Source organism: Colius striatus, chromosome 11 (assembly GCF_028858725.1).
Source record: "Colius striatus isolate bColStr4 chromosome 11, bColStr4.1.hap1, whole genome shotgun sequence".
NCBI lineage: Eukaryota > Metazoa > Chordata > Aves > Coliiformes > Coliidae > Colius > Colius striatus.
Genome location: NC_084769.1, coordinates 237736 through 253703, shown reverse-complemented (window position 1 = coordinate 253703; position 15968 = coordinate 237736). Strand labels below are relative to the sequence as shown.

The 15968-nt window shown below is 51.6% G+C and overlaps 1 protein-coding gene across 1 annotated transcript; it reads left to right on the top strand.

Annotated features, from left to right (window-relative positions):
• The first annotated feature begins 1477 nt into the window (after positions 1-1477).
• On the top strand, positions 1478-15755 carry LOC133626381 (uncharacterized). The gene is made up of 4 exons (XM_062005145.1): positions 1478-1728; positions 2877-3099; positions 7003-7219; positions 15250-15755. Exons 2-4 carry the CDS (start codon positions 2899-2901, stop codon positions 15753-15755), a joined length of 924 nt encoding a protein of 307 aa, XP_061861129.1. The 5' UTR covers positions 1478-1728; positions 2877-2898.
• The last annotated feature ends 213 nt before the right edge of the window (positions 15756-15968 follow it).

Here is a 15968-nt window from a genome sequence, read left to right as displayed (position 1 = left end):
GAGGTACGGGCGTGTTGCTCCACCGACCGTCCCTCCGCTCGGGCTGGTGAGTGCTGATGGGCTCTGGCTGGTGGGATGCACCTGGCCGTGCTGCTGCCTGCTAGCATGCTCACATCTCCTCTCTTTCCAGAGCGGCAGCCGAAAGCTGATTCTTTCACCTAATTCAGGGACAGAAAAGCTCCTGTCCATTAGCCTGCTCCAAGCCAGGAGCTCTGTTCCCCAGAACCAGTTTTTCTACTTTTCTGAGGTGTGTTTTTTTTTTTTTTAAGCTTATTATGTAGTCAGTTAACACCTCGGCAGCAGCTTTTGTTGAGGTTCCCCCCTGAACTGAAGTGGGTCTTCCATAGAGTATTTTGAAGGGACTTAATGTCTCCTTAGCCCTCAGTTTGGTTCTTATTCCCAGCAAGGCTAGAGGTCGTAACAGAGGCCAGGCTAGTCCGGTTTCTCGGCACAATTTTTCAATCTGTCATTTAAGGAAGTGGTTCATCTTCTTTACCTGGCCAGTTGCTTGGGGTCTTTAGGGAGTGTGCAACTGCCAGTCTATCCCCAGAACCCGACTAATTTGTTGGGTAATTTTGGTCACAAAATGAGGGTCTCTGTCTGAGGATATTACTGCTGGGATCCCAAATCTTGGTATTGCTTCATGTAGTAAAGCCTTAGTTACCTCTTTAGCCTTGTTTGTTTGGCAAGGGAATGCTTCTGGCCATCCTGAAAAGGTATCAGTTAGTACAAGTAGATATTGGAACCCCCTTTTTCTTTCAAGTTCTGAAAAGTCAATTTGCCACCACTGTCCAGGGGAAGTACCCTTCCCAAATCTCACATTGTTGTGTTTCTTGTTTGATGGTTGTGTACAAGTTATAGGCGACAATGCGTTTGCTCAGATACTTACGTAGGGCTTTGACTCCCCAGTGAGACTTTCTATGTTCAACCAGGATTATAACCCAAAAGTAACGTGCTCGGCACCGCTACTGTCACCTGTGCTGGTGTAGCCCAACCGTTGTTCTCTGGTTTTCCCCCTAAATCCTGAATCGATTTCTGGTCGTCTTTTGAATGGTTAGGAATTTGGTTGATTGGGATTTTTCCATCCGGAATCAGAGAGGGTATCTCTGCTGTACCTTTTTCAGCTGCTGTCTTTGCTTCCTGATCTGCCGACAAATTGGCTACCTCTTGTGCAGCTGTTCCGTTTTGGTGAGCTTGGCAATGCATAATCGCTACTTGCTTTGGTAACTTTAGCCATGCTAAAATATGCACGGTACTGGTACAGCAATTCTGCAAGCAATTATACACCACACACGTTGCCCCCGCTGTCCCAGCGAGGAGCGCCCAAGTTACCGTACCAGCGAACTCGCTAATTCCCCAGGGGCGAGCAGTATCGCTCCCTCACCCGGGCGCAAGGGGTACTTATACCCCCCTTTACGACTTACAGGGTCTTGGTGATCTCCGCTACTCCCCGTCACAGCGTGAGGTGTCCCATACGCGGCTTATGGACTCATCCCCTATACCCCTGCAGGCTTCCCAGTTTACGTTCCCGGCCCGCTCGCCGGTCGGTCTCTTCCCCTGCAGCGATGGGATGGGGATGGGAGACTCTCTGGAGAAGCAGTCTGGTGGCGCACCCAGAATGTCCCACGCCCCGCCCGGTCCAGCAGCCGGGCCGAGAGGGTCTCCTGCCTGGCTCGCCAATTGACGTGCGGAACAAACTCTACAACACGGTGAAGGGTTATGAACCAGGTATGTATTGCGCCGGTGGGTGCGAGGGAGATAATTCTGCCCAGCTCGTGCACCTTATTGTGTAACAAAGGGCTACGTACAGGGTACAGGTAGGGGTACGCAGAAGTGCCTATTACATATTTATGACCTATCCCCGCTTCGTATTGTGGTGTAAGGCTCCTTCCGGTTTGTGCTTGTGCAGCGTCTCCGGTAGATTTCCATGCCACGGAGCAGAACGCAAGCAATTCTGTTTTCCACATTCCGAGTCCTTCTTATCTGCAGCTGTCTGCCCTCCAGCTTCTTTGTTTTCAGCATTCGGGGTCTTCAAGGCCTCTACTGGTTCGAATTCCAGTGAGCTGAGGTTTCTTATCATGGTGTTATTTTACAGTGAATCGTGTCTTTCTAATTTTCTGATTTTCCCTTTATTCTGAGTAATAATACTGAATCCTGCAGCAGCGCTCGGAGGTCCTGACTCTGGCCAAGTCTTTGTTACGCTTGACTGTTTTTAACTGATTCCTGCCAGAAAGATGTTGGGAGCTGTGGGTACACGAGGCTGCGCAGGGCGGGAGCAGGGAGTGCTGCCTGGGGCAGGTGGGGGCAAGGAATGGCCAGGGGCTTGTGGCAGGGATGTGCCCTCCAGCTGTGGGGGCTGTAGGGTGCCCACGGAGGGATTTGGGGGAGAAAACGAGGGTCAGAGGAGCCCTTCTCGCTCTCTGCGACTACCTGAAAGGAAGCTGTAGCGAGGTGGGAGTGGGTCTGTCCTCCCCAGTAGCAAGCAATAGAACGAGAGGAGACGGCCGCAAGTTGCACCAGGGGAGGTTCAAGCTGGATCTGAGGAGGAATTTCTTTGCTGACAGGGTTGTCAGGCGTTGGAGCGGCTGCCCAGGGAGGTGCAGGAGTGACCGTCCCTGGAGGGATTTCAGAGCCGGGTGGATGTTGCACTACGGGAGTGGGCTGATGGGCGATAGGGCTGGGACAAAGGCTGCGCTCGACGAGCTTCAAGCTCTCTTCCAGCTGAAACCGTTCTGTGACTCCGTGCTGCTGGGTGTGGGGTGGGCAGAGGGGGGCTGGGCTGGGCTGTCCACTGGGACCCCCACCAATGGCTGGAGCGGTAGGACGTAGCCCAGGCTGTGGCTCTGACCGGGGTGGTTTGTCCTTCTGCTCCCCAGGGGGAGGCCTGGCGCCTGGAGGATGACTGCACACATCCCCCCTGCGACCCCCAGCTCGGCACGGCCGTGCAGGACGCTCCCTTCAGCTGCTTCCGCACCTGCTCCTTCTACACGAGGAAGAGCCCGTCTGTGGATAAGCAACCGCATGGGTGCCCTCAGCTACGCCCCGCACCCCGCTGAGAGCGAGGCCGAGCGCGTCAAAGCCAAGCTCGGGCGGCAGTTTGTGAGTATGAGGCTGTGCAGCCCCACTGCCTTCACACACACACACAAACACGCAGCTTCCTAACAGCACCCACAGGGCACAGCTCTCTTGATGTGCAACGTAACCTAAACAGCAGAAAAAGAGGCTTTTCCAGCTTGGTGGAGGAGCTGGAGGCAGCAGGTTGAGTTTGGTTGTGCTGTGGCAGAGTCCTGCCTGGCCTGGGGAGTGCCTGGCTGCCCACATCCCACCGGGCTGTGCTGGCGCTGACTGGCTCTTACCCAGCTGAGTGATGCCTGGGATCAGTGCCTTGCCTCCGAGTACTGCTCTCTAAGGTAGCAACCAAGTAGGAACTGAGTTTTCCTGTCCTTGTCCCCACGTATATGAGCAACTGAGTCTTTTCAAGGGTTCAAGCAGATTGGCTCAGTGAGGGGCAGGGGTGAGCAATGAGACCTTGGGGCAGCTCAGCCCTTTTTGTCCCTTCAGGGCGTCTCGGTTGCAGGATGGGAGGGCCACGTCAGGCCTGTGCCACAGCTGCAGGATACTGATCGATGTTTAGTGGGCTTTGCTTCTCCTCTTTCCCAGAGGCACCTGATACGGGGATACACGTGGCTTTCCTCCTGCTGCGTTACTGGCCTCGGGCTTGTAATGAGGGCTCCGGTGTCCTGCTGCTGAAAAGAGCTCGGTGTTGGTTAAAAATGGGTGAAAGCATCTGCACGAGGGGAGGAGAGGGGGGATTGGGGGGGCCCACACAACCCAAAGTGCTGCTGAGAGCTCCTGGCAGAGGCAGCTGTGCTCACCCTGCCACGGGCTTCCCACGGGACCAGCTTTTGGGATCGCCCTGTTCCCCAAGACTGTCCTCTAACCCAGAGGAAGGGTACAGTGTGGGGGTTTCGGGGGGGTCGCCCTCTCTGCTTGTGCTCCTTTTGTCTCTGGGAGGACAGTTCTGGTATCTTTTCACAGTGGATGCCTGAGGGGGTGAGTCTGGGGGAGCTGGTCAACACCTCACTGCTCCCGGTGGTGCCCGTGAACCGTCTCTGTGGGAGCTGCTGCCTGAAGCTGGAGAAGCAGGTGAAAGCCTCGGGGATAGGGATGAGCAGAAGCGGGGTGGGGTGTCTGAGGAGCTGCTGAAAGATGTCGGAGGTGTTTAAGATGAGGCAATCCTGCTGTGGGGTAAGGCGTGTGTTTCTGATCCGTTTGTCTTTCAGCCCGGGTCTGCAGCCCCGAGCTGTGCCCGGGGGAGCGGGAAGGAGAGGAGGTTGCTGAGATGTTGTGGACTCTTCCTGTTTCAGAGGTGGTCTTTCAGTGTCTCCGTGGGACCTACCGTCCCACAGCAGAGATGGGTTTAAAAGGCACGGAAGGACACGGTCTGTCAGCCCAGGCAGCGTCCTGGCTGCTGCAGAGAGGTGGGCTTTGCCCCATCCCTGTGGGGCCACTGACTGCCCTGATGCCATGCTGGCACGTCTCTGCTCTACCTGCTGTTGGTTTGCTTTGGCCTTTGATTTCCTGAGGTTTTGGGGACCTGTAGCTTTCCTTGGCATAGCTGCGGGGCTGACTGTCCCTCAAGGAACAGAGCAGAGGTTTGGTAAGGTGAGGATCTTTCTCTCGTTATGTTGTTTCTGGTTTGTTTTAAGAGCTAAAAGATGTTGCTATAGGCTCGGCCGTGGGCTCTGACCTTGTGAGTCCTGTTGAGATAAGGAGACTCATCCTGCTTGGAAAGAGTGTCAGCAGATGCTCGGGACAGTGAGCGTGCGGGAAGCTGAGCTGACGGCTTGTTAGCTGAGGTTTGAGTCAGTCCAGCTCTGGCATTCCCCACACAGCTAGAGAGCTGGTTTCCAAGTTGAAAGTAGAGATCCCGCCAACCCGGGGAAGTTAATTCCAAGAACAGGTAGCTAGTGCCCAGCTGCATGGCCTCCTAAGATTTGCTTATTGCTTTCCCTCTCCATAGTGGAGGCATCGCGGTTTCCCTGTGGGCTGGTGGTGTGCCCTGGCTGGAGGAGGCAGCGGTGCCAGGTGAGAGCTGCTCTCTCCTTGCATACAGCAGAGCATTTACAGCAGAGAAGACAGTTTGCCTTCTCTGCAGTGGCTCACCTGGGACCTTTTAAGAAAAGTCTGTATTTAAAGCTCGATTACATTTTCCCGGGCTTCTGCACTTACCCGTTAGATTTCTGGCTTTCCTCTTTCCGCGCTGACAGCCTGAGCTGCCTTTGCCTTGCGGTGCAGCTGCTTGAGATTGACTTTGGGAACTGCTGAGTGAGGGGAGAGGTTTCCCATGCAGGGCTTTTGGGTGGGAGGCAGCTGGGACCCTGACCTGGCTGGGTTAAGTGACCATATGTTTTATACCCCGACTCGGCGAGATCTTGAGCTATGTTGGTCTACCACGGTGAAGAGTAAAGAAATCAACTCTTTACCAGATGGTCGGGCTTCTCTGCTAATTTGTTACTATTGGTGTCTGACTGTAGCTTCTGTACATAACTGCAACCCAGGCAGTTACCAGCTCGGCACAAAGGGACGCGAGGAGCCACGTGCTCTTACCGGGGATTTTTTTCTCCAAGCTGAAAGAGTAGAGAAGTCTGGCTAACTATAAAGGGGCTGGCCGGGCCCGGTGCTTGTCACAGTATTTTCTGCTCTGCCACGAGCTTCCCGAGGGGATTTGGGCAAGACGGGGAATGAGGTGACGATATCCGCACTAGAGAGATGTTTGCTAGTAACAAAGTGCAGTGCAGCCCAGCTGCCCAGATGTTCTGGCATTGCTACCGTGGTATGTTGTGGTTTTTTGTTTTTTTTTCCCGGAGCTGTTTCCTAAATAAGGTGTTCTTCCGGTTACCTCCTTCGTCATCGTTTTTTTTTCCCCTGTAATGCTAGTAGCGTGAGTTATGGAGGTCTTCTCCCACGTATACGTGCACAAGACCGGAAATCTGAGGCTATCTCAGCTGTGGGTGTTTTCTTTGGTAAACGTCTCGTTGACTAGAGCGGTCTTGATGGAAAAACTCCCGTGTCCTCCACAGCACAAGGGCATTTTTTGGCAAGATCCGTTGTGGATAGTCCTTCTGTGTCAAGCGAGGGAGTGGATTTTATGAGGCTATAGAAAGACTAGCGTGTTCGAGATGCAGCTGTAGACTTAGTGGTGCAGCTAGCTTTAGCCAGCCCCTAAATCAGAAAGCAACCAAAGAATTATATAAGAGGAATTGCAATGTCTTTGCAGACTTTCTGTATGGCTGTTGCAGTGTATCCATCCTTATTTAACCGATACCTTTAATAGCTTCTTTTTCCCTTGTAAATGGCTAACTGACTCTTTTCCTTAGTTGGTGGGTTTTTTGGTTTTTTTGCTTTCATCGTAACAACTTTGCTTTATTCTGAGAAATGTGAAAGGAATATTTTGCTGTTACTCTGGAACTCCTATAAAGGCAGGTGTTACGGGCTTCGTGGGACTTGGATACCCATATTTGTTTTACGTTGACGGTGATATAGGGCATTTTTCCCCCCCCCAAGTACTATTCAGTCCAAGAGCGTGTACCGGCAAGTACTATTACGGTTCTTACTGCACCTATCGTAGAATCACAGCATGGTGGGGGTTGGAGGGGACCTTTAGAGATCATCTAGAGCAACCTACCTGCAGAAGCAGGTCCAGCTAGATCAGGTCACGTAAGAACACGTCCAGGCGGGTCTTGAAGACCTCGAAGGAAGGAGCCTCCACACCCTCCCTGGTACTTGTCTGTCTACAGTTTGGAATTGCCAGCATTTCACTCATGAAACCTTAGTACAGGTGAGTTACAGTGAGGAATAACTGCTCAGGTTTTTACCAGTTTTAGGTATAATCATCCTTGCCTCCATGGTAGGTAAAACAGTGCTTTAAAATAAGTTAGAGAAACTGTCCCTCCGTGTCAGAGCTGCCTTTTCAACGTGTTTTCCCGCTCTCGATTTCAGGCCTTTGCTTCTCTGCCTGCCGTTCTGCGTCTCCCCGGGACCTTGCTCCCGGGCCCGCTCAGGGTGTCCCCGCGTTGCCGCAAGAAGAGCGGCTCGGTGCTGCCCCCTGGCGGAAACGGGCCGCGGTGCGCTCGGCGCTGCCACCCGGTGGCGACGGGCGGTATTGCAGCCGGGGCCGGTGCGGCGCTGCCTCCCGGTGGCGGAAAACGAGATCGCAGCCCGGGACGCTCGGCGCTGCCACCCAGTGGCGAGAAACGAGATTGCAGCCCGGGACGCTCGGCGCTGCCACCCGGTGGCGGAAAACGAGATCGCAGCCCGGGACGCTCGGCGCTGCCACCCAGTGGCGAGAAACGAGATCGCAGCCCGGGAGCCGCGCGGCGCTGCCACCCAGTGGCGGAAAACGAGATGGCAGGCTTCAATCTGCGTTTCATGTGTTTGTTGTGCCTTTCTCTTCTACCTTTTCCCTAACGATTTTCTACCGGTTTTCTGCCTTTCTTCTGTATTTCTCCTGCCTTACTTCTTGCTTCCTGCCACGTTTTAGTGCCGTTGCTCAGCCTTTGAACTGCCGTTTTTCCCATCGTTTCAAAATTCGTTTCCAACGTTTTCTGTCTCTATTCTGATATTTTTTCCGCCGTTCTCCTGCCTCTCTTCTGTCCTCCCTCTGCCTTCTCTCAGCCTTTTCTCTGTGCGTTTTCTGCTTTTTTCCCGCGGTTTTCTATATTTTCCTGCCACTTTTCTGCCTTTCTTCGCCAATTTCTTCTCCCTGACCGCTCCCTCGCTTCCGCCTTTAATCTCCCTTGCTTCTGGGTTTTTTTTCTGCTTTTTTACTGCCGCTTCTTTGGGTTTTTTCTGCTTTTTTTCGAATGTTTTCGGCTTTTTTACCTGCCGGCCAATCGGAATCGCGCGTCGCCCGTTCCCGGTTCACGTGGCCGCCCGCGGCCAATCGGAAAGCGGCGTCGCTTCGTCCGCCATCTTGAATTTCTCGACCAATGGGAATCGCGCGTCGGCGTCGCTTAGCAACGCCCGAGCCAATCGGAACGCCGCGTCTTCTCGCGGCCATCTTGAATTTTTCGGCCAATCGGAATCTCCCGTCGGTGTCGCTTAGCAACGCCCGAGCCAATCGGAACGCCGCGTCTTCTCGCGGCCATCTTGAATTTTTCGGCCAATCGGAATCTCCCGTCGGCGTCGCTTAGCAACGCCCGAGCCAATCGGAAGGCCGCGTCCTCTCGCGGCCATCTTGGATTTTTCGGCCAATCGGAATCGCGCGTCGCCCGTTCCTGCTTCACGTGCCCGCCCGCGGCCAATCGGAAAGCGCCTTCGTTTCGCCGCCATTTTGAATTTCGCGGCCAATCGGAATCTCCCGTCGGCGTCGCTTAGCAACGCCCGAGCCAATCGGAAGAGAAGGCAAGCTGTCTTCTGCTGTAAATGCTCGGTGTTGGTTAAAAATGGTAACTAGACTACTCTGACTTTAATGGTGGTATATATCTGAAAGTTACAGAATTTGGTCGATAATTCGAGTGCTTTATTGAATGTACACAGTATAAAAATACATATTTCTCGTCTAAGACTTGGAATATTCTTCTGAATGTATGAAAGGTAACTTTCTGAAACTAAAAGGATTTGACTGATAATTCGAGGACATGTTTGAATTTACTGTGTGTACACAATACAACATACAGAATTTGTGCCTGACAACTAGACTGCTCCTTTGAATTTAATGCAGGTATATATCTGAAAGTTATAGAGTTTTCTGATACTTGGAGAGCTTGGTGGAATATAATTTGTGCACACAGTATAAACATACGGAATTCTCGTCCAAGGCTTGGAGTATTCTTCTGAATTTATTACGGGTAGCTTTCTTAAAGTGATAGGATTTGACTGATAATCGGAAGACTTGATTGGTTTTACAGTGTGCACACGATAAAACATACGGAATTTGTACGTGATAACTAGACTACTCCTCTGAATTTAATGCTGGTATATATCTGAAAGTTGCAGGATTTGGATGATAATTGTAGGGCTTGGTGGAATGTACTTTGTGCACACAGTATAAAAGATAGAGAATTCTTTCCAGAGAATTACAGTATTCTTCTGAATTTATGACAGGTAGCTTTCTGAAACTGAAAGGATTTACTGATAATTGGAAGACTTGATCGATTTTACAGTGTACACAAATTTACACATACAGAATTTGTGCTTGATAACTAGAGTACTCCTCTGAATTTAATGCTGGTATATATCTGAAAGTTAAAGAATTTTGGCTGATAATTTGAAGACTTGGTGGAATGTATTTTGTGCACACAGTATAAAAGATACAGAATTGTTTTCAGAGAATTTGAGTATTCTTCTGAATTTATTATAGGTAGCTTTCTGAAACTGAAAGGATTTGACTGATAATTGGAAGCTTTGGTTCATTTTATAGTGTGCTGAGATTTACACATAAAGAATTTTTGCCTGATAACTAGACTACTCTTCTGAATTTAATGCTTGTATACATCTTAAATTTACAGAATTTGGCTGATAATTCAAGGTCTTGGTGGAAAATAGTTTGTGTACACAGTATAAATATATAGAATTCTTTCTAGAGAATTGGAGTATTCTTCTGAATTTATGACAGGTAGGTTTCTGAAAGTGAAATGATTTGACTGATAATTGGAAGCCTTGATTGATTTTACAGTTTGCACAGATTTAGACATACAGAATTTGTGCCTGATAACTAGACTACTCATGTGAATTTTTTGCTGGTATATATCTGAAAGTAAAAGAATTTGGCTTATAATTGGAGGGCTTGGTCGAATGTACTTTGTGCACAGAGTACAAAGATACAGAATTATCATTTGAGAATTGGAGTATTCTTCTGAATTTATTACAGGTAGCGTTTTGAAACTGAAAGGATTTGACTGATAATTGTAGGACGAGGTTGAATTTACTGTGTGTGCATAATACAACATACAGAATTTGTGCCTGATAACAAAACTACTCATGTGAATTTTATGCTGGTATATATCTGAAGGTTACAGAATTTGGCTGATTATTGGAGGGCTTGGTTGAATGTACTTTGTGCACGGAGTATAAAGATACAGAATTGTTTCCAGAGAATTGCAGTATTCTTCTGAATTTATTACAGGTAGCGTTTTGAAACTGAAAGGATTTGACTGATAATGGAAGACTTGATTAATTTTACAGTGTGCAGAGATTTAGACATACAGAATTTGTGCCTGATAAGTAGACTACTCATCTGAGTTTAATGCTTGTATGTATCTGAAAGTTAAAGAATTTTGGCTGATAATTGGATGGCCTGGTGGAATGTACTTTGTGCACACAGTATAAATATACAGAATTCTTTCGAGAGAATTACAGTATTCTTTTGAATTTATTACAGGTAGCTTTCTGAATCTGAAAGGATTTGACTGATAATTGGAGGACATGGTTGAATTTACTGTGTGTACACAATAAAACATACAGAATTTGTGCCTGACAACTAGAGTACTCCTCTGAATTTAATGCTGGTATATATCCGAAAGTGACAGAGTTTAGCTGATAATTGGAGGGCTTGGTGGAATGTACTTTGTGCACACAGTATAAAAGTACAGAATTGTTATCTAAGAATTGGAGTATTCTTCTTAAGTTATTGCAGGCAGCTTTCTGAAACTGAAAGGATTTGACTGATAATTAAAAGACTTGATTGATTTTATAGTGTGCACAGATTTAGACATACAGATTTTGTGCCTGGTAACTAGACTACTCCTCTGAATTTAATGCTGGTATATATCTGAAAGTTGCAGGATTTGGATGATAATTGGAGGGCTTGGTGGAATGTATTTTGTGCACACAGTATAAAAGACAGAGAATTCTTTCCAGAGAATGGGAGAATCGGGGGATCCCCAAGGCACAGGGGGTCCCCGAGGTGGATGTCACAGGGTGAGGGGGGTCCCGGGGTGGGGGGACCCCCAGCGCTACCTCCCAGCTCTGCTCACTGCCAGGCGTGGGGGGGAGGAGGCACAGGGGGAGGGTGGGGGGTGACACCGGTGTGTGGGGGGGTCCCCACTTCCTCTGTTCCCATTTAACCCTTTCCCCCCCTCAGCTTTTGTATTTCCCCTCTCTCTTTTCCCCCTTTTTCCCCTTTTTCCCCCTTTTTTTCCGTTTCAGCCTTTTATTTATTATGAAGCCGACTCCAAGCATCTCCCCGAGCCCCCCCACCCCCGCGGCTGTGGGACCCTCCCCGCGCGTGGGCCGGGGGCGTGGGGGGACAGGGGGGGGGTCCAGATTGGGGGGAGGGGTCCAGAGGCACCACCCCCCGCCCCTCCCCCCACGGCGTGTGAATAAAAAGCGTCTGGCCGGTGCTGCTCGTTCCCTCTGGAGCCCGTCAGTGGGGGGCTGCGGGGGGCTATATGGGCTATGGGGGGCTGTAGGGGCTATGCTGAGGCTATGGGGGGCTATCAAGATACTATGGGGGCTATGAGGAGGCTATGGGGGGCTATGAGGGCTATAGGGGCTCTGAGGAGGCTATGGGGGGCTATGAAGGAGCTATAGAGACTATGAGAAGGCTATGGGGGGCTATGAGGGGGATATGAGGAGGCTATGGGGGGCTATATAGTCTATAAGGAGGCTATGGGGGGCTATAGGGGCTATGAAGGGGCTATATGGGCTATGGGGGGCTATAGGGGCTATGTAGGGGCTATATGGGCTATGGGGGGCTATATGGGCTATAACGGGGCTATGGGGGGCTATATCGGCTATGAGGATGCTATGGGGGCTATGGGAGCTATGAGGGGTTTATAGGGGCTATAGGGGCTATGAAGAGACTATGGGGGGCTATGAGGGGGCTATAGGGGGCTATGAAGGGGCTATAGGGGCTCTGAGGAGGCTATGGGGGGCTATGAAGGGGGTATGGGGGCTCTGAGGAGGCTATGGGGGACTATGAGGGGGCTATAGGGGGCTATGAAGGGCCTATAGGGACTATGAGAAGGCTATGGGGGGCTATGAGGAGGCTATGGGGGGCTAGACGGGGCTATAGGGGCTATGAGAAGGCTATGGGGGGATAAATATGGTGTCTATAGGCTTCGGGGATGCCTATAGGGATATATGTGGGTGCCTACAGAGTTATGGGGGTGTCTGTATGGTCATGTGTGTGTCTATAGGGATACGTGTGTGTGTGTCAGTAGGGTTATGGGGGTGTCTATAGGGATATATGTGGGTGCCTATATGGTTATGGGGGATGCCTATAGGGATCTATGGGGGTGTCTATAGGGTTAAGGGGGTGTCTGTAAGGTTATGGGAGTGTCTCTAGGGGTACGTATGAGTGTCAGTAGGGTTATGGGGGTGTCTGTAGGGATATATGTGGGTGTCTATAGGGTTAAGGGGGTGTCTGTATGAGTGTCAGTAGGGTTATGGGATGTCTCTAGGGATATATGTGGGTGTCTATAGGGTTAAGGGCGTGTCTGTAAGGATCCGAGAGGATCCCCAACGGATCCTGGGCAGAACCCCCCCAAAAAAGACCTCAACGAACCCAGGACAGAGGCTGGATGGATGCTGGATGGATCCCAACTGGATCCCAGCACAGAACCCAAACAGATCCTGGACAGTCTCCCCCAAAAAGACCTAAATGGACCCAGAGCAGAGGCTGGATGGATCCCAAATGGATCCCAGGCAACCTCCCCCTCCCCAAAAGGCTCTGAATAAACCCAGGATACAGCCTGGATGGATCCCAGCCCAGAGACAAAACAGATCCTGGATAAACCTCCCCAAAAAGACCCTAAATGGACCCAGGACACAACCTGGATGGATCCCAGCCCAGAGACAAAACAGATCCTGGACAAAACCCCCCCAAAAAGGCCCTAAATGGACCCAGGGCAGAGCCTGGATGGATCCCAGACAAACCCCCCCCTCCCCAAAAGGCTCTAAATGGACCCAGGACACAACCTGGATGGATCCCAGCCCAGAAACAAAACAGATCCTGGATAAACCCCCCCAAAAAGACCCTAAATGGACCCAGGACACAACCTGGATGGATCCCAGCCCAGAGACAAAACAGATCCCGGACAACCCTCCCCCCAAAAGACCCTAAATGGACCCAGGGCAGAGCCTGGATGGATCCCAGACAACCCCCCCCCCTCCCCAAAAGGCTCTAAATGGACCCAGGACACAACCTGGATGGATCCCAGCCCAGAGACAAAACGGATCCTGGACAAAACCCCCACAGAAAGACTCTAAATGGACCCAGGGCAGAGCCTGGATGACCCCTGGATGGATCCCAGATGGCCCCTGGATGGATCCCAGATGGCCCCTGGATGGGTCCCAGCCAGATCCCATTTGGCCCTTGCACCTGCTTTGGGATTTTGAGGCTTTTCCCCTTTTTTTCTGCAGCTTTTCCTGGATGACACCAAAGTGAAGAACTTCATCACTTGTTTCAAAGGTACTGGGATCCCCCCAAAACCCCCCCAAATCCTCCCCCTCAAAAATGACCCCTCAAAATGCCCCCAAAAAACAAAATCCCCCCAAAATTATCCCCCAGATCCTCTCTGACCCCTTCCAAAGACCCAAATCCCACCCTAAAACCCCCACAAATAAGCCTCCCAAATCCTCCCAAAAAACCAAACCCCAACTCCCCCTGACCTCAAAAGCCCCCAAATCCCAACAATCCCCCTCAAATCCCCCCAGAGCATCCCAAAACCTCCCAAATCCCCCCCAAAAAGCCTCCAAATTCTCTCCAACCCCCCAAAAATGTCAAAATCCACCCAAACCCCCCAAAATATCCCCCCAAACAATCCCCAAAGTCTCCAAATCCCCTCAAATCACCCCAAAAAACACAAAAGCCCCCCAGAAACCCCCAAATCCTCTCCAGCCTCCCCAAAATAAATCCCCCAAAAATCCCAAAATCCCCCAAATCCCCCCCAAAAAACCCCAAATCCCCTCCAACTCTCTCCAAAAGCAATCAAAATCCCCCCAACCCCCCCAAATCTCCTCAGAACCCCTCCAAAAAACCAAATCACCCCAAAATCCCTCCTCCCCATCACCATTCAGTAGCGTTTTAGCCTTAATTAGGGTCTTTAATTAGAGACTCATCTTTATTTGGGGTCTCATCTGTATTGGGGGGGCTGTGGAGTGGGGAGAAGATACTCTCATCCCCTTCATTGCCTTTGTAGGTGCCAAAACATCCTCCTCTCAACCTAATTTGCATATTAATCACCGCCTTAATTAACCACTTCCTGCCCTTAATTGCTCCCAGGCACTTGGTAACACTGATCCCTACTCACCCCCCCCCCCCCCGTCCCCCAAACCTCCCTCAGCCCCTTCAATTCGCTTTCCCATTAAGGAACACCCCCCTTTCTCCGGTGTTAATTAGGGGAGGGTTAATTAACGAGGGTGTGAGGTTAATTAACGTTGCCTTCCTCACTCACCTGGAGCTGAACCCCGGCAGCCTCTATGGGAGGGTTCATTATGGAGAATTGGGGGTTAGTTAGGAGGGTTGGGGTTAATTAGGAGGGTGGGAGTTAATTAGGAGGTTTAGGGGTTAATTAGTGGGGTTACTTAGGGTCCATCCTGGCAGGTATCATCTTCCTCACTCCCTTAGCAGTGGTTGTTCTGAGCAGCTTTAATCATGAGAGGACTGAGGGTTGGAGGTTAATTAGGAGGGTTGGAGGTTAAATTAGGAGGGTTGGGGTTAATTAAGAGCACTGGGGGTTAATTGTGGGAAGGGGTTATCCCAGCAGACGTTGCCTTTCACATCTTCTTCTTCCTCACCCTCCCTTAGAATCGCAGTGGTTGTTTTGAGGGGGTTAACCATGGGGGGACTGGGGGTTAGTTAGGGGCGTTGGAGGTTAATTAGGGGGATTGGAGGTTAATTAGGAGCACAGGGAGTTAATTCAGGGAAGGGGTTAATGATGGTTTATCCCAGCAGACGTTGCCTTCCTCCTCCTCATTTTCTTCTTCCTCACCCTCCCTTAGAACCGCAGTTGTTCCAAGTGGGTTAATCATGGGGACACTGGGGGTTAGTTAGGGGGGCTGGAGGTTAATTAGGAGGGTTGGAGGTTAATTAGGAGCACACGGAGTTAATTGTGGGAAGGGGTTAATGATGGTTTATCCCAGCAGACGTTGCCTTCCTCCTCCTCTTCTTCCTCACCCTCCCTTCGCAGCCCCGCAGCGGCCGTTCCCAGCGGGCTAACCACGAGCGGCGATGCGGCTTAATTAAAAGGGGGGGCTGTTAATTAAGGAGAGGCGCGGGTTAATGAGGGTCCATCCCGGCAGACGTGACCTTCCTCACGTTCTTCTTCACGCGGCTGGAGCGGAACCGCAGCGGCCGCTACGAGCGCGAATTCCCGTTCGTGTCCCGCTGCGGCGCGGAGCGCAACCTCCTGCGCTGCGAGCACAGACCCATCGTCTTCACCCGCCTCCTGCCCCCGGACGCCTCCTCCTCAGCCTCCTCCTGCTCCCGCCGCGCCGTGCTGTCGTTCTGCGGCGGCGGGGAGCGGCTGGCCGCGCCGCTCCGGCCCGAGGCGCTGGTGATGCTGCCGGAGAACGGGCGCTTGTACCACCCGGCGCCGGGCCGGGCGGGGGGCGCGGGGCCGGTGCGCTCGGCGCTGGCTCTGGAGTGGGGGTCCCGCTTGGAGTACGAGCAGGGGCCGGAGCAGCCCCCGACTCACTTTTGGTGGGAGGGGAAGAGGTATCGGCTCACGGGGGAGCTGGTGCAGCTGCTGCGGGGAGGGGAAGGGGCGGGGGAGGCGGAGAGCGGCGGAGCCGCGGGGCGGGGGTGAGGCTTGGAGGGGGTGGGAAGGGGCATTGCATGGCCCCGGGCGAGGAGGAGGAGGAGGCAGAGCTGGTGCTCAGCCACACCGTGTGGCTGATGCTGTGGTGAGGTGAGCGTTGCTGGTGCCAGGGATGTGGGTGTTGTGTGTGGGTCCCCCCACTGTGATATTAAAGGTCTCTGGCAATTGAAATGAGCCTAGAGGTGATGGGTGCCACTGCAG